This window comes from Lycium barbarum, chromosome 2 (genome assembly GCF_019175385.1).
Source record: "Lycium barbarum isolate Lr01 chromosome 2, ASM1917538v2, whole genome shotgun sequence".
In the NCBI taxonomy this organism is placed as follows: domain Eukaryota; kingdom Viridiplantae; phylum Streptophyta; class Magnoliopsida; order Solanales; family Solanaceae; genus Lycium; species Lycium barbarum.
The window spans coordinates 128,379,904-128,401,992 of record NC_083338.1 but is presented as its reverse complement, the minus strand read 5'-3'; the positions used below and the strand labels follow the sequence as shown (position 1 = coordinate 128,401,992).

The 22,089-nt window shown below is 35.5% G+C and overlaps 2 protein-coding genes across 2 annotated transcripts; both read right to left on the bottom strand.

Moving 5' to 3' along the window:
- Positions 1-224: 224 nt before the first annotated feature.
- LOC132627179 (metallothionein-like protein type 2 A) lies at positions 225-1,288 on the bottom strand. Its single transcript, XM_060342365.1, has 3 exons — positions 1,003-1,288; positions 666-737; positions 225-542 (listed from the first exon to the last, which is right to left on the bottom strand). Exons 1-3 carry the CDS (start codon positions 1,062-1,064, stop codon positions 452-454), a joined length of 225 nt encoding a protein of 74 aa, XP_060198348.1. The 5' UTR covers positions 1,065-1,288; the 3' UTR covers positions 225-451.
- Positions 1,289-3,344: 2,056 nt separating this feature from the next.
- On the bottom strand, positions 3,345-4,255 carry LOC132627178 (metallothionein-like protein type 2 A). Its single transcript, XM_060342364.1, has 3 exons — positions 4,088-4,255; positions 3,777-3,848; positions 3,345-3,652 (listed from the first exon to the last, which is right to left on the bottom strand). Exons 1-3 carry the CDS (start codon positions 4,147-4,149, stop codon positions 3,562-3,564), a joined length of 225 nt encoding a protein of 74 aa, XP_060198347.1. The 5' UTR covers positions 4,150-4,255; the 3' UTR covers positions 3,345-3,561.
- Positions 4,256-22,089: the final 17,834 nt, after the last annotated feature.

Here is a 22,089-nt window from a genome sequence, read left to right as displayed (position 1 = left end):
TTAAATTTATTCTTGTTTTGGATGCTTTTAATTAATACTTAAGTGCTAAAAGATAGGCTTTTTTCAGATGATATGCTCTTTTTGTGTTCATACTTTTTAAGTAGTCCATTGGGTGCTTAAATTTCAACATACCACATTAGTAGCATCCGAAATGCATATATAGAAATTAATTAAGCCATGAAAGAAATATGAGAGATTTCACAAGCAATAAAGGAAGGTAGGAATTAAACAAACTTACAGTATATAATTGTATATATGATATGTTTCTGTTACACCGCAAATCACACTACAGAAATATGTCAGATAGAGAAACAAACAGGAAAGGCACAAACCTAAGAACAGATGGTGACCTAAGAACAGATGGTGACCCGTTCTATGGCTATAGTCTTATCATTATTATTACAGAAATTTTTTACAACAACACACACTTATTATTGTGGAATTCACATTCTTAACAATTGCAAGGGTCACAGGTGCAGTTTGATCCACACTTGCATCCATTTCCTCCTTCTCCTGCTGCTTTCTCCTCAACCCTTCCGTAGCTATAACATTCCAAGCAATCTTTTTTAAGCCTTCCAATTTTCTAAAAATATTCTTCGATTCTTTTGCAAATTTAATAAATATATCTTTAAACAAATACTATACACAAGGGAAAATAGACTTACTTGGTCACGGGTGCAACACCTTCAATGATGGTGAAGGTAGTGGACTTCTCCAAGTCTGGGTACATCCCACATCTATAATAATATCATCAAAAAACACATAGTTATCTTCTTATTCTTTCTAGTGCATGTGGGTGGCAAAAAAAAAAAAAAGGAGCAATGCACATAGGCGGATTTAGGGTCTAAACTCATTGCATTTGTCGAATTATTATATACACACAAGCAGAAAAAAGTTATATGGCGCTCATCCTAAGCCTATAGAATCTAAATCTTGAAATCATCTCTAATCAAGAATACAAGCAGAATAATAATAATTGTATCAGAATCAAATTAAACTCACCCTCCATCGTTACCGCACTTGCAGCCAGATCCACAGCCACAGTTTCCTCCACAGCAAGACATGTTTTCTTAATTTGTTGTTTGAGATGAGAGATTTTTTGTAAAAGAAAATTTAATCACTAAAGTAAGTTCTTGTTGTAGTTGTGATGAAATGTGAAGCATAGAGTGGGCGTTTTTATAGGAGAAAAGAGGATAAAATTGGTGATTGTGTGCAGAACACGTTGACAATTAAATGGGATTTTGTATACTGTTTAATAATTTATGTCAGAAATATCTTCTTAGAGAAGAAAAGGCATGAAGCTTGCTGCCATAGAGAGTTTGACAATGAGAACTTCATTTATTTTATTTTTTAGTCTAAGGAAAATAGAATTGATCAGACGACAATGTTTGACATTCGTGTGGTGGGTCCTTGAGATTAAATTATGTAAAAGATAAAGTACGTCAATGGCCCTTAAATAGTGGCGCATAACCATTTAGTCCTTAACTACGTTTAGGAGAAAAAAACAGACCTTTTACTCATGAAACATAATCCCACGGTTTCATTGAGTAGAACACAATTTTCTTATTAGCTTGTTTTAAAAAAAAAGAATGACATATAAATAATTAGATTTAATTTTTTATTTAACCTCTTATGAAAAGTAATTTAGTCATCCAAATGTTACAGCTGCAAAAGCGTTATATTCATACAAAATTTAAGGCACGTATAAGACGACAAGCTAAGTTTCAAAAATTTATCTTTCTTTCTTGAAGTCGGTATCGAGTCAAAGTACGTCACTTAAGTTAAAACAAAGGGAATAATATTTGTAGCACTGTACTTAAGTATCGTTACATGTCCCTTTACATTCATTAAGTACTCCTAATGTAGAAAAAGCTTTGAAGAGCACATCAGAATTCACTAACAAGATAGACGATTGAGAAAGAAAGACTCTTATTCGAACATTAGTTCATCTAAGCTTAGCATGCTAAATTTTTGAAGAGCACCACTTTTTATATCTCAACATTTTCTATTTTTATTTTTCTTAATTTTGTACTTTTTCAATTTGGAGTTATTTTCCTCTTTCCCTTTTTTCCTCTGTTTTTCTTGTTGTTGGTGCTGCGTACAGGCCAGAACTTCGACACACATTTGTCTACTCAAATGTTTTTGTAATAATCTGACATCGATGTCATTTTCATATATATGATTTTGTAACGAGTGGCAGCTAGCTATATGTAATATCTTGGAATATAAAATTTGAAATGTTTTTTGGTGCCATGTCTTCATGACTATTATTTTGTACTCCAATGTTTTAGAACTGGACTTGATTACTTTCAAATTCGTGACTGGATCACCAAATATGAAATTTAAATACTTGTTTATGAAAAAATTGAACTGTAAGTTCAAATAACACCTATATGATGAATTGAAGTATTAATTAAAAGCCACCAATTAAGGTTAATAGATTTTATTTAACAGACGAAATAAAACACAAAGAGTACTTACTGCCCAAGGTAGCAATATTTTACTTCAATAAGAAATTAACAAAGAGTGAATTACATTCAACATATACCTTGACGTTTTACAATGAATAACGACAAATGAAAGATTATAAAATAAAATTTATTTCTCATACTCCATAAAAAAAACTCGCCTAAGTGTCTTACTTTGTCAACTTACTTAGGCTATGTTACTGTGAGTGATGAGAGGACTCCTCTCATGTACACAAGTGTAAGATCACAAAAAAGGACATATATTACCAAAAGTTTTCATAGTCAAGTTCACCATTCTTTTTTAGGAAAAAAAAATCAAATCCAAATTGTTGGAAGTTGTCATCTATATATCCAAATTCATAACGTCCTTGACCTTATTAGAAGTGCCTGAAAGTCCATATAATTAACTAAGTTGTTGCCTGTCCAAGTGAATGGCTAAGAGAAAATTTGCCTGCGACGTAAGTAAGGCAATGTTCTTAAGTTCAGATTTATTTCTAATTCAAAATTGTTTTACTTGCGTTTCTTGGTTGCAAGAACATAATCGTCACTTGCACTTGCACATCTTAATGAAAATATTTAAAGCCTTTTGGTGGTCCAGAAGGATTTCAAAATTTATTCTTGTTAAATGCTTTTAATTAATGCTCAAGTCTGAAAGATAGGCTTTAATTTTCAGATGATGATGCGCTGTTTGTGTTCATACTTTTAAGTCAGCCATTGGGTGCTTAAATTTCAACACACCACATTAGTGGTACCCGAAATGGGAGTTAATTACTTGGACGGTCACTCAACTAACAATTTTATCTCAGATGTCTCTCAACTTTGTTAAGCCGCGAAAGAACTATGAAAGATTTCACAAGCAATAAAGGAAGGAAGGAATTAAACAAACTTACAGTATATAATTATATGATATGTTTTTGTTACACCCAAATCACAATACAGAAATATATCAAATGCAGAAACAAACAGGAAAGGCACAAACCTAAGAACGGATGATGACCCGTTCTATGGCTATAGTCTTATCATTATTATTACAGAAAGCTTTTACAACAGCACACATACTTATTATTGCGGAATTCACAAGACAATAATATTCTTAACAATTGCAGGGGTCACAGGTGCAGCTTGATCCACATTTGCATCCATTTCCTCCTTCTCCTGCGGCTTTCTCCTCAACCCTTCCGTAGCTGCAACATTCCAAACAATCTTTTTTAAGCCTTCCAATTTTTTAAAAATATTCTTCCATTCTTTTGCGAATTTAATAAATATATCTTTAAATAAATACTAAAACACAAGGAAAAATAGACTTACTTGGTCACGGGTGCAACACCTTCAATGATGGTAAAGGTAGTGGACTTCTCCAAGTCGGGGTGCATCCCACATCTACAATATATCATCAATAAACACATCGTTATCTTCTTTCTGATGCATGTGGATGGAAAAAAAAAAAGGAGCGATGCACATAGGCGAATTTAGGATCTAAACTCATTAGATTTGACTCGAATTATATACACACAACTGGAAAAAATTGATACTAAACTTATAGAATTTAAATTTTAAAATCGTCTATGATCAAGAACTCAAGCAGATTAATAATTGTATCAGAATCAAATTAAACTTACCCTCCACCGTTGCCGCACTTGCAGCCAGACCCACAGCCACAGTTTGCTCCACAGCCAGACATGTTTTCTTAATTTGTTGTTTGAGATGAGAGAGTTGTTGTAAAGGAAAGTTTAATCACTAAAGCAAGTTCTTGTTGCAGTTGTGATGAAATGTGAAGCATCGGGTGGGGTTTTTTATAGGAGAAATGAGGATAAAATTGGTGATTGTGTGCACGACATCGACACGTTAACAATTAAATGGGATTTTGTATATTAGTGTTTAATAATTTATGTTAGAAATATTTTCTTAGAGAAGCTTGCCGCCATAGAGAGTTTGAGAATGAGAATTTCATTTATTTTATTTTTTGGTCTAAGGAAAATCGAATTGATCAGCCGACAATGTTTGACATTCGTGTGGTGGGTCCTTGAGATTAAATTATGTAAAAGATAAAGTACGTTAATGGCCCTTAAATATTGGCTACATTACTAATTAGTCCTTAACTACATTTAGGAGAAAAAAAAAAAATTACTCATGAAACATGTTCCCTCGGTTTCATTTTACATGACACAGTTTTCTTATTAGTTCATAAAAAAAAAAAAAAGACACATACGTAATAATTAGTTTTAAATTTTTATTTTACTCTTAATGAGTAGTTTTTATTATACAAATGTTAGCGCTTCAAAAGTGTTAGAGCCACATGAAATTTAAAGCATATTTAAAACGACAAGTTTTAAAAATGTGTCTTTCTTTCTTAAAATGTATGACGAGTCAAAGTACATCATATAAATTAAAACAAAAAGAATAATAATTGTAGCACTTAATTTAAGTATCGTTAAATGTTCCTTTACGTTCATTTAGTACTGCTAATGTAGAGAATTTTTACAGAGCATATCATAATCCACTTATAAGACAGACGATTGAGAAAGAAAGGCTCTTATTCAAACATTACTTGATCCAAGCTAATCGTGTCTTTCTCCTTTTTAGCGCTCTGTCCCCTTTGTATTGTGAGGGCAACTTTTGTAGCCCCGTTCTTAGTCATTTTATCTTAACTAAAAATAGAAGGATTAGGATATTTCTTAAGAGAAATTTAAAATTGCTCAATCCAACGAATTTTTGAAACTAAAAGAGACAATTAACACTCAAATATGAAATTCCAATATATAAAAGTATTTGGATATAGTTTAATTAACTAAACAGATTATTACCAACACTGCCAACAAAAAGATTACTTTACTTTTAAGTAGAAATCCCAAATTCAAGTCCTAAGTAAATGGAATTCTCTTTGTTAGGAAGTGCTAAAGCTCACTACAGTGAGTTTTTTATGGCCCAAATCTAAAGTAGTCTAGCTAGTGAATTTCGAGCACATGATAATTGATAGCTAATAAAAAAAAAAATACTACTCCTATGTTCTAAGAGTTCGAGATCATTATCGTATCAGCAAATAGTTAATTTAAGTGCCAACCTATGAAGTTTAAGGGTTATTAATTCAACTTACCCCTATGTATTTTACGTATAATTAGCATTTATCTCCAGGGTCAAAAAGCAACATGAAATTTTCAACTCTAAACAATGACACGCTTGGGTTGGGCATCAATCTAGGATTTATCGACTTTTTCTCGCTTTAACATAGTATAAACGAACATTATCCAATTGGTATCAAATTGTTGGTGACATGTCGTAGGCGACTTTAATTTCTTGCCTATATAATTTGATTCCACTTGCTTTTGATAAATGCAGACCTTTTATTTTGTTCGGTCAAAATAATGTCTAAAGGCATAGACGACACCCATTATTCATTTCCGTCTCAATCAATCCAAGTAAGCTTCTTTGGAGTTTTATATTCTTGAAAAACCAGCAACATAACAACCAATGAAAAGGGTCTTTGTTAAATTCTCCATGTCCTCTTACTGTATTTGATATAGTCGGACTGATCATGTCAACAAAAGCGGAGCAAAACTTTTTAGGGCTGGACCATAATTATTTTTATTTACTGAGTTTTAGACTAATTATTTTTATATATTAAATTAAAAAAATTATAAAATTTGAGTCAAAACTACCGAATTCGTAACCAGCACTATGGCTCTGCCCCGTATATCTAAGAGATTCTTAGTTTTTAACAATTATAAAAACTTTCACCAAAAAGTAGGCGTTAAAAAAAGGGGCAAAAGACCCATAAAATGAGCATGAGATACTCGGCACAAAATAGGGTGTAGCGGAAAGTTCACCTCACCTTTAACTAGATACTTTGTGTAGGTGAGAACAAAGTTCTCTTTAGTAGGAAGCGTTAAAAATTCTCCATAATGATTATTCGAGATAAATTTGAATAAGTTAGATCAATGAGTTTTGAATAATAAAAGATAGGAGATGCTCATAAAATGTCCTATTCATACTTCTATTTCCACCCGTCCAAGATGGTGTTTCATCAATCACCAATCTCCTTTTGCTTTTGGAGAATACATACCATATAGCTCTCACGTATCTTTTACGAAACGAGAAATATACCACAATTTCTTACACGATAAAAAGTTTGAAGATTCCTCTTCTACTGCTACGCAAATTTGCTAATCTGATTGGCTCCATTACATCATGGACTTAAAATAAATCATGTATATTATATGATAATCAAGTTAATATACAACATTAGTTTATTTATATATTAATTTAAACATTATGAAGCATTGCTTATGTATAAGAAACCGTCTTTTGATAGTTTCAACTCGTTTGAGAGCTCTGAAATGAAACTAATTTGTTTACTTATAACGTTGTACGCAACCTAATTCCAAAGTCAAAAAGAAAGTTTTTTTGTTTACAAGAAGATTTTTTGTTTATAAGGGTGGTGTCCACATAAAAGCTTGCACGCCTTGACTATTTTATCGAGCATATGTTATTTTCTCAGCACAAGTCATTTAACTTTGTCGACCAAGAATAAGGCTGAGGAGAAAAAATCAACTAGTAAAATGGAATTGAGAGAGTACATATTTCCTCCCCACTACCCTTAACGTATGTAATCATAGATAATATATATACCATCAGGCTGCTATGGCGGATGCTTATACAACCATTATTGCCACCATCATAAACGCTCTATCATCAGGGGTGGAGCCAGTGTGCTGGTACCGAGTTCAGCCGAATCCAATAGCTTTGACCTAAATTTTGTATTTGTCTAAAGAAATTATTGAATATATACAATATGTTAATTTAAAATTCAGTAACTTAAAAGAACTAGAATCCTGACCCCATAAACTTCAAATTTCGACTCTGCCTCTGTCTATCATTCTTTTTTCCTGTGGCAAACAGAGGCGAATCTAGGATTTATAGAACATGGGTATGGTACACCTCTAAAAAAAAGAACCAGATCTCTAGTCCTCTAAATAAATAACTCAACATTTAACCAAGTGTGTCATTTGGCGTTCTTGCAACAAGTGTGCCAGCAGATAATATTATATCAATTTTAGAAAATTTATGCATAAAATATCTTATTTTACGGAGAGACCATGGATTCACGTGCCCCAAATTTTGCCTATAATTTGGCCCCCAGTGACAAATACAAACGTATTGGGTTACAAAAACATGTGAAACTTAAAGGAGTACTTGCACAGGGATTTCGAGACCTATAAAGGAGCTATATTTGTTCGTTTTTTGTTAACAATACCTGAGAAAGAGTATGATAGCATCCATGGCAGCCCAACATCACTAAAGGACATGGCTAAAGTTTTGGAAGTTCCAAGAAGACGCATGACAAGATCTCAAACAAGCAAAGACAAGTTCAATGAGCTGCAATTAGCAATTAAAAAGCGTCTTATGATGGAAAAAAAAGGTCCAGCCCAATAAAGATATTTTGCTCAAGTCTTACACCTATTTAGAGACCCAAATTAAAGTTCAAGATGAGATCGAATGAGGCCCAAATTAGACCCAAAAGAGAGAAATTTTCAGTAGCCCAAAAATTAGTTTCTAGAATATGTATTTAATAGTTGTTTTAATCTATGTTGATTTGCATTGGTCTATGTGTATGTTGACTGCATTGGTCTAAATGTGGGTAGTCTTCTATGCTTCTAGGGAATATAATTCTCATTTATTGAAGTCTTGACTAGCTCCTTCTTTACTACTATATAAAGGGGTATTTGTCTTTCATTGTAATTTAGATTTTGAAGAATATAATATATTGAGAGTTCTTTTGAACCTTTGTGGAATTACTTTGGATTTATCTTTCGACCTAGCTAGTTCATAGTTCAAGATAGTAAAACAACTTCTTTTTGATATCTTTGGTTTCTTCTTGGTATTCTTAGAAGGCGATTAGTATACAGACTAATTGTTGTCTAATGTTACTCAGGAAGCGGTCAAGACCCGAATTCTAAGTTTGATTCGTTTCTCAAGTAAAGGCGTTTGGTTCGTCCAATAACTAATTCGTTGTTACTTGGATCTTTTCAATCTTTAGAACTTTCGTTCCTAGAAGTTCTTGGAACTATTTCCCTGAATTTCCCATATCTTTATTTTCTCAGATTATTTTTGCTGCCGCACTTCTAATATTCAATTCTAAAGTTTGGATTTCCCTAACCTCGTTGTTATCAGGGTAGCCAGGGAGACAGCAAGCATCTTCTCAAAGCCTTTAAGTAGAAAACTTTCTGCTAAATGACATATCCCTGTTATACTCTGTAATCTTTCAATTTGCCATACTAAAATTAGAGTCCTGATTCTAAGATTTCATCACCGACTATCATGAATGACAAAAAGGGGAAGGAAATGTAAAAAATTGCAAGTGAATATACATTAACCTTCAATAGAAGTCAAAGAATGAAATTTAGGCAGTCAGTTTAAGTTCCCAGAAGATCATATATTCCGTCCGAAAAGAAAAAAGAAACTACGACAACAAAGTGCAATGCATACGAACTTAAGGAACAAAAAATGTCCCAATGAATCAACTACGCATTAATATTTCCACGAAGACACATTGACAGTAAAGATAGTTGACAAATATCATAAGGCCCAGATAAACTTTACTGTAAGCTTTTGTACCTAAAATGAATGTTGTAATCAATCTGTATTTAAAAAAAAAAAAATCTGGAAAGGATGGAAAATAAATTCGAGCCCACTGAATTCACAGTGTTTCCTTAAGAAAATTATGTCCCTCAATGTACCCGAGATTATGGAATATATCCTCCCAGGATAGAACGAATATACTCACCAATGTAGCGGTGCAGCAAACCTTGATAAACGGTGAACTCAATAGACGACAGATATCTCACACATAAAATATTTGAAATGCAGAAAGCTAGAAGGAAGAAGATGATAAGAATTTTCATAAGGAAAATTTGATGGACTGGCTAGATTTATATAACCATTGGGTAGAGTTAATTGAAAAGATGCAACTAAAGTTATAACACTTCGGAAACATTTCTCATTCACCTTAAATTAAGCCCAACTAATGTATTATCAAACTGTAGCCAATTCAAGCCAGAGGAGCTAAGGGGCAATTCAAGCTAGAGGAATTGTTAATAACATATTGCAACAAACTATAGACAATTCGAGCCAGAGGAGTGACAAAGAGCTTTTAAACCATTCACAAGCTAAGTGCTACGTTTTCCAATTATTAAGACCCATATAATTTATGCAATAGTTAAGCGCTAAATAGTCAATTCAATGTCATGAATAATTTCAATAGAAAGTTAGGAGGACCAGTGTTTTGTTTCTAAAACCACATAGACATGAAACATAGAGATATCATGTATTGCATACTTCAAGTTCTTAACCTTCTTCGTAAAATTCTACGTCTTCCAGGAAAAAGGGGAACCTAGATTATTAAGAGAGATTTCGGTTTCTCTCGGAAATTTATCAAACACCTACAACACAGTACAATGTAGTGTTAATTATTTGATGGCTTAATTTATGCATGAGCCAAGTACTGCGTGAATCAGATTCTAACTTTTGTTTATTCTAATTATCCTGTTACGTATCCTTGTCTTTGCGTTGAGTAATCAATAGCATTGACCGTTCGATTGGAACCAAAATTATGTACTCTCTATTCATACCTCCAGAAAATCTAGCTTGTCCTTACCACCAGACAGCTAATTAGGACAAAATTTGTGAAGATTTTTTGCTAAGTCTTTGGTCCACTTTCAACTGTGCAAAGCATAAAATAACTACTTATAAGCTTTTAGAAGTGTAACAGAAATTGGCAGTGAATTTGAACAAGTGTTGAGTAAACCCGTCAACCGGTTCGGTTAAACCGGTTAAAACCGGTAACCGGACCGGTAAAACCGGAACCGGTAGAACCGGTTAACCGTTTAATTATTACCGGTTCGGTTAAACCGGTTAAAACCGGTAACCGGACCAGTAAAACCGGAACCGGTAGAACCGGTTAACCGTTTAATTATTACCGGTCCGGTTCCGATTTTTTTGAAACCGGAACCGATTAAACCGGTAAAACCGGAACCGGACCGGACCGGTTAAACCGGTGAAATAAAAAAATAAAAAAAATATAGCCGTTGGGCGTTGGGCCTTGTCCGTTAATGGACCGTTGGCAACGGTCCATTTGCAAAAATGGTCGTTGCCAAACGGTCATAAAATTAATTTTTGGCCCCCCAACCCCCCAAACTTTTTTTTAACACTTTAACCCATCCCCCCACCCTTATATAAACCCTTCTTCATTTTTTTTTAATTCACACCAATTCACTCTTCTTCTCTTTCTCTCAAATCTCAATCTCTCAATTATAGTTACTTTGCAATAATTAGCCACAAAGTCTTATTATAGTTTCAACTTTCAATTATTAATTTTGCAATTATAATATTGTTGGTGGAGTTGGTGATTTTGCAACAATCCGAAGTAGCTTTGGTAGATTTGCAATTCTAGCCGCCTTCACTTTGTTGGAAATTAATCCGACAATTTGGTACCTTCGTTCCAACTCTATCTTTATTTTTCGCAATTTAATTCTAGCAATTTATTTTTCGCAATTTAATTCTAGCAATTTAATTTGTTGTAATTTATTTGATTGTGATTTAAATTAATTCTATTTAATAATGTCAAAAAGATTAAGATGTGGTGCCGGTAGTAGTTGTGGTATTGTTAGGGGTGGGCTTAATGAGGAAACATTTGTGGAAGAAACACCTAATTTAGGTATTGATGTTGGTGGAAATAATCCACTTTTAGGTCATGAGGCAATGCAACAACATTTCACCGACACTTTTAATGAAGATGATGATGATGATGAAACACAACCCCCCCCCCCTCCCCCCCCGAAAATCCCATAGGAGATACATGTCCTGCACAATCACATACACAAGACAAACCGCCTAGAACTCGTAAGCCAACAACTAAAGTTTGGAAATTTATGACTAAGAATAGGGAAAACCAAACAGCTACATGTACCCTATGTGGACAAGTATTTAGTTTTAAGCAAGGAACTCGTAAGGATGGTGGAACGGGTACACTAAATGGTCATATGAGAACCAAACATATGGATGTTTGGGGAGAGCAAACGGGTTCAAATGTGGGGGGTATTCAAATGACGATAGACCCACGAACCGGTAGAAATTTTAAGTATGACAAGAAAAAAAAGCGTGTAGAAATAGCTAAAATGGTAGCTTATGATTGTTAACCATTTTCCTTTGCCTCAGGTTTGGGGTTTCAAACCGGTAAACCGGAACGGGTTAAACCTGAACCAGTTAAACGGTTCCGGTTTTTTAACTGAAAACCGGCCGGTTCCCTAACCGGTTACCGGTCCGGTTCCGGTTAACCAGGTTAATGGGTTTAGTGTTGAGTGTGAAACTTGCCTTAGAAAAATACACATCGACATATATGTTTTTATGTCCCCGTATTCATCTTTGGTTTTATTTAGTAATGGATGTTATAATCCCAAATTATCACAAGCACAATATGCTACTCTATCAAATGTCACAAGTCCAAGGTCGGCTTTAGGGTAAAGCCCCTAAAACTTGTGCTTTAGGCCCCCAAATTTAGGGGGCCCAATTTTTTTCTTTTTCCAATAATAAGCCTAATGGTTAATCATTTCATTTTTTTCGCAGATTGCCCTTCATTTGGGGTGGTCTTTAAATTTTGCCCCTCATATTTGTGGTCTTTAAATTTCGCCCCCTATATTGCTGGTCTTTAATTTTTGCCCTTCGCGTTGCAACACCGAGCTTCGCGCAGAAATCGTAAGGTCCTGGTGTCACGACCCGACTATAGGGCCATGACGGGTACCCGGAGCTGACTACCGAGCACCACTCATCATGCCATTCACCATACCCAACCTGAACATACACAATCTCGAAGGCAACATATACCTATATAAATATATACAAAGCCGTCATGGCTACAAAAATGATATACAAAATATACACTGATATACCCATAAGACATCAACTACCCACGCATCCGTATCTACGAGCCTCTACTAGAGTACGGTGACATAAGGACGGGACAGGACCCCGTCATGCCCAAATATATACACAAAATAATATGACCATAAGTAGCACTTCCGGAGTAGTGGAGTGCTCCTGTAAATCCGCTGATAAGATAAGCTCATACGGGTCTGCACCGTCTCCCTATCTACCTGTGGGCATGACAGCGTCCAAAAAGAAAAGGACGTCAGTACGAAAAGTGTACTGAGTATGTAAGGCATGAATAATACTATCATAATAAAGAAATGACGAAACATGAGGTGAAGATATAACCTGCTTAGCTTTTAATGGAAAACACATGTTATGCATATCAAATAGACCATCATCGTTAACCCGCGTCCGGGTAACTATCACATGCCACCCACTAGTGGTGTCATGTCCGGCCATCTAGGCACGGTGTTATCTCAAGCCGCCCGCCTTAGCGGTGTCATGCCCCGGCCATCTAGGCAGGGTGTAATCATAAGCCGTCCGCATTCGTGGTGTCATGTCGGGCCATCTAGGCACGGTGTAGCCTCATTATCATACACTTATCGTAAAGCATGCATTGGAACTCAAATACAAACTATAACTCTATCGGGGTGACGTAAGGTCGAGAACCCCCGATTCCATTATGGAGTAGTCATGATCAACATGCCTCACCTTGAAGGAACTAACATTATAAGGTGAGTGTAACAACAATGAGCAACGTCAAAGAATCGTATAAGGATCATTAGCTTCGTAGAAATATCATATCATGAGCTTTAGAATCTCTAGACTTAGACTTATCATCATCATTTTCATATCTCTTATCTTTATCTCATGAGAAGCCCTTTATAAACATAGACTCATAGTTTCCGGAATGTAAGAAGGTCATGGAAAGATAAAGGTAGTCACATCATAGGAATCATGCCTTAGAAAAAAAAGGGACTAGCCTCACATACCTTTACGTTTCGCTAACTTTATCAATTAAACGCTTCCCTCCAATGTTCACGATTCTACATTCAAGAGAATTCGTACTAGAATTAGATAATCGATAACATAATTATGCTTGAGCTGAAGCTAATGAAAATTGGGCAACATTTCCTTTGTTTCTACAACTTCCTCCATATGATATGACAACTCTCAAACATCGATAATAACATTCATAATATTATAAGCCATAACTTGACAAGTTCGACATTATCCAATTCCCAAAATTCTCTCTCAAAGTCATTCATAACTATAGCCATAATATAACACCACATTCATCCTCATATAAAGTTTCTCCAATTATCTTAATACCATTTATAACAAGATTATACTCATAACATGTCAAGAATTATGGTTCATGTCACACTACTATTCAAGAACACCATTATTTCACATATGAGCTCCATATTCTACTTTCTTCTATAATCCAAGTCTTCCAACCATTCAATATTCTAAATAACATGAAATGATCATGAAACTCACCTTTAATTATGTAGGAATAGGCTTTGGATGGAAATGACTCACTTGGAGAAAACCCTAACTTCAATTCCAAAGAGATTTCTTGTTTCCATCGACCCTAGCTAGCATTCTTGCACTTGATTTCCTTGGATTAATGAGGTTGATCTTTGATTTACCTTGGGTTCATGTAAAAGAAGTGTGTGGAATATTCTAGAAGGTTAGAGAGAAGTGGAGAAGTGAGAAAATGAAAATAATAACTTGAGGTCTTATATTTATAATTGGGAAAATCTGGCCCGTCGGGAATTATACGGACACTTATACGGTCCGTATAAACTTATACGGTCTGTATAAGTGACCGTGAAATTGCGCCAAAAAATCCTCATTTCTGTAACCACTATACAGTACCTTATACGGTCTGCATAATTTTATACAGTCCGTATAAGTGACCGTATAACTCTATCAGTGATGGACCTTCACTGTAACGGTTATACGGACCGTATAAATGGTCGTATAATCCACCTTCTCTCTGAACTTGTTCTCGTCGTTTCATTTGATCTCCAATCCTTATGGAACGTTCTTAGCACTTGTTTAATACTTCGTTAACAATCTAAGGAGTGTTATAACTCTTCTTTAAGACATCATTAAGTCAACATTAACTCAGTACTTTGGAAAACCTTTTCGAAACACAATGTATATTTCGCCTTTCTCAACGAACCTTCTTCTCTTGCCTTAAACGTCTTTGGAATATTAATTAGAACCATTAATTACTACTTCTTACTTATAGAAATGTCATATACTTCTCACCCTGCGTTAGTCTATCTACCATACGACGACATGAAATTTTTCGAGGTGTAACACTTTTCCCCTTTAAAAACATTTGTCCTCGAATGTTAAGTTCTCGGGAATTCTACAAAAATTTTGCCAGAGTTTCCCCTGTAATATGGCGCTACCATACTGTCATGACGACCCACAATAACAACGCCTCATAGGGCTACAACATGATAGCAAGAAATTATGGCCATACACGACCAAAAACATAAAAAGAAAGCATACATACCTCATAATATTGATGTCTCATCTTAGATCTCTTCGGGGGGTGGAAACAAGTGCGGGTACTTGGACTTCATATTTTCTTCCACTTCCCAAGTCATTTCCTCTCGATTACTGTTCCGCCACGAGACCTTAACTGAGGCTACCTCTTTATTTCTAAGCCTCCGTACTTGCCTATCTAGTATAGCAACAGGTACTTCTTCATAAGCCAACTTTTATATAACTTGAACATCCGCTACCGGCATGATTCTAGTAGGATCTCCGACACACTTATGAAGCATTGATACATGAAAAACTGGATGGACTGATTCAAGTTCTGGGGGTAAGTCCAGTTCATAAGCCACATGGCCTATCTTGCGGACGATCTTATAAGGTCCGATGTATCAAGGACTTAATTTTCCCTTCTTACCAAATCTCATCACGCCTTTCATCGGTGATACCTTTAAGAACACCCAATCATCAACTTGGAATTCTAAGTCTCGTCGAGGTTGTCCGCATAAGATTTCTGGCGACTCTGGGCTGTTAATAGTCGATCCCGAATAACCTTGATCTTTTCCACTGCTTGTTGGATCAACTCCGGACCTATTAGTTATATCTCTCCTACTTCAAACCACCCAATTGGGGATCTACACTTCCTTCCATAGGGGCTTCATACAGGGCCATCTGAATACTGGAATGATAGCTGTTGTTGTATGCAAACTCAATAAGAGGTAAGTGGTCATCCCAACTACCACCGAAATCTAGAACACATGCCTGTAACATAGCTTCTAAGGTATGAATATGCGTTCGGCTTGCCCATCAGTTTGTGGATGAAACGCTGTGCTAAGCCTTACCTGAGTACCCAAAACTTCTCCAAAGGACTTCCAGAATTTAGCAGTAAATTGTGCTCCTCTATCTGCGATAATAGATATCAGAACACCATGAAGTCACACTATCTCCTGAAGATACAACCTTGCATAATATTCTGTTGCATATGTGGTTCTGACTGGAAGAAAATGAGCTGATTTCGTGAGTCTGTCAACAATCACCCATATGGAGTTATATTTTCGCTGAGAACGAGGCAATCCTACAATGAAATCCATGTTAATCATTTCTCATTTCCTGGCTGGAATTTCCATCGCTTGCAATAATCCTCCTGGCTTTTGGTGCTCCATTTTCACTTCTTGGCAATTTGGACATTGAGCTACAAATTCTGCTATGTCTTTTTTCATTTCATCCCACCAATACATTATCTTGAGATCGTGATACATCTTTGTCGCTCTTGGATGAATGGAATACCGAGAGTAATGAGCTTATTTTAGAAGCCTTGTAACATTTGGAACACATAACCTATCTCGGTATCTAAGAACTCCATCTGCAGAAATCTCAAATGGTGACTTCTCTTTCTCTAGAAATGTATCTCTATAGTGACTCAACTGAGGGTCTTTATATTGGCGCTCTCTCACCTCCATATCTAAGGACGAAACAGTTGGGTTGTGAATACCAATTCTTGCATCACCTGAATCAATTAGACGAACTCCGAGGCTAGCTAGCTGGTGGAGCTCACAGATTAATTCTTTCTTTTCCGGAGGAACCTCACATAGACTTCCCATTGATTTGCATCTAAGTGCATCAGCTACTACATTCGCCCTTCCGGGGTGGTATAAAATACTCACACCATAATTGTTGACACCTAATTTTGGCCCTCCTTTTTGTTTAATTAATTTCACTATGCTTCTCAATCATGAAAATTCCCCAAAAATGAGTTTGAAATATTTTCACTAGCTACTATGCTATTTTTAAGATAGTATTTCTCCAAAATTAAGAAAGGTTTCTATCGTTTCTCAAAAATCACCAAACATCATATTTTTATAATTAAAAATTACTAAACATCATTCTTTACAATTAAATCACTCAAAAATAGCGTTGGTGTTCTTGTATGACATTTTTCCTTTAATCCTATTTATAACTATACTAATCATCTTCTTACTCTATTTTTAAAACTTAATACGTATATTGCAATTTATATAGGTATACATCTCGTGGGAAATATTTAGGACAAGGAAGCATATTTTAATTAATAGATTAGAGTAAAAAGGGGGTTAGAAATAATCATCTACCTAGAATTTGGGCCAAATCCTATTCCTATCCTACAAAATCTATGGCCCAAAAACGCCCCAGCCCAAAACCCCTACCGACCCAACCCAGCCCAACAAACCCCTACAACTAAATCTCCCAAGTCCCTAACCCATTATTTAGCAACTAAACTAACTAAACAACCAAACCAGCCCAATATCCAACCGCCCCAGCCCAAAAATCACCAACCCGACCCGGCCCAACACCTAAACTAAACACCCCCCTAAGTCTCTAATCAGAACCCAAACAACCCTAACCAAACGTTCCTCTCACCTCTTTCTCGTCCACATCGCCGCTATCCCACCCCCCCATCACGTCATTTCCGTCACCTCACCACCACCACGACCATCGGACCGCAAAACCAAACAACCATCTCTTTTACCTTTGATTGATGTGGTGGCAGAGTCGAAAGGAGCCGATATAGGTCGTTTCAACCTCTGTAGAAGAGGAGTGCAACGAACCACTAGTTTCAAGCTCGAACCCTCCTTCGATTCGGTGGGTAATTGGGGAATATACCATGTATTAGACCCCAACAACCTTTTCCCTTCCCAATCAGTCTGAAAAGGTGAGATTTTTCACCTCTTTCACCATCTCATCTGTTGAAAACGTTAATTTTCCCCCCTTTTTTAAATTCGAAATTTAAAGGCTAAAGGCTTCTTGAAGAAGCTGATGAAATCCCCTAAGATTTTGGCTATAAATACCATCCTCCATGGGCTGTTTTAGGCAGAGATCAATCGAAAAAAAAAGAACCACGAAATCCCTTTTATTTTCATAAACTTTCCCTCTCATAAATTCCTTTTTGCTAAAAACTCAAATTCTCAGAAAAATCTTGTTTTAAGTTTTGATTATCGCTCTAAGCTTTGATTGTCAAAATCCCTTCTTTAGTTCTCGGCTGAGCAAGGGTTGCTTGAAGCGGATTCGGAGACTCGACGACGACAACAACCTCAGTTCGTTGTCACGGAGAAGGTAACTGTAATGTTGATTTCTGAAGTGTTTGTTGACTCATATAAACAAAACACCAAGTTGATTCTCTCCTTTTGACCAAACAATGGTTTACTCTTGTTGAAGCATTTGCTGTTACAAATCAGTCTGGTTGAGTTCAACAGTGCCTTTTGTTTAGTTTTCTTCACTATCCTGTTCAGAAAGCATGTTGATGAAGTTTGTAGTTTGCATCTCCTCTTACTTTGCCTTAAGTTTCACTTTTAGTATTTAGTGCAAATATCCTCCTTGTGTGATAGAACATTCTCATATTAAGCATAAATATCTGAAGTATTAGAAGAGGAAGATTTAATTCATTTTGGATTCTCAAACTCTGTTGATCATTAGTAAACTGGAGAATTTTTAATCACTCTAAGTGTTTTCCTAATCTACAACAGTCCCCTAACTGATTGAGTATAAGGCCTTTGATTCACTGTTTCTTTTCCTTGAGCCAAAAACTGTCTTGCTTGATAAAACATTTGGCCTTGAAAAGATGAGTGGGAGACCTTTCAGCTAGTTTAGTTGAAATAAGGGCTTGATTCCTGAGACTATCATACTTCAGCTTCTACATATTCTGATCATGTCATAACTCAAATGAGAAATTTTTTTCTTTTTTCTGAAAGTATCTAGTATTACACTGGTACTGCTGCATTTGAGAGAGTTTACTGCCTGCATTTGGGATTTTTAAATTGTTGTGTGTTACTGCTGCTTAGTTGCCATTTGAACTTAAAAAACTGGCTGAAGCATTTGTGCCAATTGCTGCACTTAAGTTTCTATGTTTTGGAAGAGTCCACTGTGCACTTTAGGATGTTGTAACCATCTTGTTGTTGGAACATTTTTGAAGCAAAACTTACTGCCCTCACGAAAAGAAACAGTTTGCTACACTCTGATGCTTTTAGTCTTGAGCTGTTGAACCTAAGATAAACAGTCACTATACTTAGTCTATTATGCTACACTTTGAGCAGATTTGGTGCTCACTACTGCTGTATTCTTAGCATAATTGCTACTATTTTTTTTTTTTTAAAGAAATCTGTTGCTTCAAAGCTGTTTGAGACAGTGGCATCATGTTGATATTTTCAGATGCTACACTTCTGATATTACATTGATTTGAACATGATACTACGCTTGGGCTGATGAAGAGTTGTTTAACTTGAGGCATCACTTTTAAAACAACGGATTTCCATACTTGATTGAAAGTTTACTGATTTGAACACTTAAAACTTGCATAAAAAGGGAGTGGGGCTGCTCTACTCAAGTTCGGGTGCAATTAATATGCTAAATTATTTTTTCCTTATTTGAACCTAGAAAAAATATGCTAAGTATCTCTGGATATATGTTGTTTGGGAATAAGCCAATATGATGTTTTGAAGTCTGAGTAAGCTTTAGTTTAATCAAAAGTTCTTGTTGTACATTTAGCTTGAAGCGTTTGGTTGTTTGGGTAGCAATTGGGACTACAATGATCTTCTTTTAAACTGATCGTGGTGTTGCGTTTTGAGAATATGACACGAGAAAGCCTTGTCTTACATTTGATTCTTTTATCTAGCTTTTATTAATTAAAGTTATATAGACTTCTTTTTCCTTGTTGAGAATTGTTTCTAATCCTTATCTTTATTTTTTCTTTTTCATGAGGAACCTTGGGAGCATTTGGAGTTATGGCAACTCCGGATTCTGCCCATATCAGATAACAGCCAGTTGCAAGATTTAATTGCTCGTGTCTAGCGTCTCCGTCTTCCTTCCTCTCTTTAAATTTCGTGTCTTCGTGTTATCATGTATATACATGTTTATATTCTTGACTAACATTTTTATGGATTGTATTTGTAGCACATTTGTTTTTTCGCTTGTGTAGGAACTTATGGAAAAATAGTTAAGTATGATGGTAAATTTAGTCACTACTTTTCCTCTCCCCTTGGATAATTAATCTTGGCTTAGGCGTGTTAGAAATGATAATCGCCCATGTTTTTCATCTTTTGTCTATGCACTGCCAGGTTAAAAATTTATTTCCGACTAAAGGAAATTAACTGAAAAAATAAAAAATCCTTTTTGAGTTAATCGCTCAACAAACTAACGTTTCTATTTAAATCCGTTTTAACAAAAATTAGCGATCTAAATAGGGGTTTCAAAAGGGTAGAATGCATATTTCATGGGCAATCATTTTTATTTAATGCTAATATGAGCGGGCCCAAATTCCGCAAGTTTAATACAAGGAAACCATATTAGGACCCAAGTATAGTGGTCCAAGTATTTTCAAGAACTACAAGGTATATACTCTACTTTATATACAAAGATCCTATTTTACATATATGTATACTATTCTTACTTTAAATACCTTTAACCATTTTCCCATCACATGCATACGTATGTACGTTATATTATAAATACTTATCTTTAGTATACATTATATACAACAATCATATTATACCTCATCTTCTAAAATATACATACGTACTCTTTTGAAAACAATATATATATTCCTAATACATACAATTTTACATCTTGTCTTAATTGCTTTCCTTTATTATGGGTGTACCAACATGTTATTTTCATATGCGCATACCGTACCTGTACTATCTTATTTTTTATTAATTCCCTTAGTCGTATTTTCATTATATGTACACATATAGTATCATCTTGTCACCATAACTATTTTTTAAGTATTCACCTAGGATATACTATCACATATGTAGATTATTTTCTTATAAAAAATATACATCTCCTTATTCTATATGACACTTACTATTCTCATATAAAATAAATGTCACACATATTTTCCTCATGCATACATTAGCATTAACTACTTCCTTTATAAATATGCATTTACTCACATAGTTATATTTACTTTAAAACCCCCCTTTATACAAATAGTTTGGAGAGAGTAGTTTCTTTTCCGCAATTCTTTAAATAGGTGATAATAAATAAGAAATAATTAGATAATCCCCCTCTAGTATTAATTAAGCAAAGTTTAAAGACTGTCTTCGGATAGGCTCTGAGGGATGCTTAATACCTTCCCCTCAGAGTAAATAAAACCCTTACCTAGAATCTCACAGGTTTCAAAGACTAAAAACTGGAGTTTAGTTTTTTACAAATGGTTTCCTAATATTTCCTAAAATTAGGTGGCGACTCTGAAAATTTACAAAACCAGAGGAAACATAGTCATAAGTTGTGAACTAGTTTTAACCCGTTAAAAATAGGGCATGACAATAATCTTTCAGTAGTTCTAACCACCGCCTCTGTCAAAGATTTAACTCCTTCTGTTTGAAAATGTATTGGAGACTCTTGTGGTCTGTATAATATCAACATGTACACCGTATAAGTAATGTCTCCACATTTTTAGCGTATGAATAACAGCGGCCAATTCAAGATCATGGGTCGGATAGTTCCTTTCATGTTTCCGCAACTGCCGGGAAGCATAGGCAATGACTTTACCGTGTTGCATCAGCACACAACCTAGCCTAACACCAGAGGCATCGCAATACACTACATAACCATATGGTCCTTCTGGAAGTGTCAGGACTGGGGCAGAAGTCAATCTATCCTTTAATTCCTGGAAACTGCGTTCACAAGCATCAGTCCACTGGAATTTTGCTGATTTCTGAGTTAACTTCGTCAATGGGGCTGAAATGGAGGAAAACCCTTCCACAAATCTTCTATAGTAACCTGCCAAACCCAGAAAGCTGCGGACTTCTATAGGCATTGTAGACCTTGGTCAAGTCTTCACAGCCTCAATCTTCTGGACATCTACTCGAATACCGTCTGATGAAATAATGTGGCCCGGGAAAGTCACAGAATTTAACCAAAACTCGTATTTCAAAAACTTAGCATACAACTCCCGAGTCCGAAGAATTCCAAGGACAATACGCAAATGGTCTGCATGTTCCGCTTCTGTCCGAGAGTATACTAGAATATCATCAGTGAACACAATCAAAAACAGATCTAGAGAGGCTCGAATACATTGTTCATCAAATTCATAAACACCGTCGGAGCATTAGTCAACCCAAATGACATTTCCCGGAATTCATAGTAACCATATCTCGTTCTGAAAGCTCTTCTTCTCTAATTCTCTCTTGGTGATACCCCGATC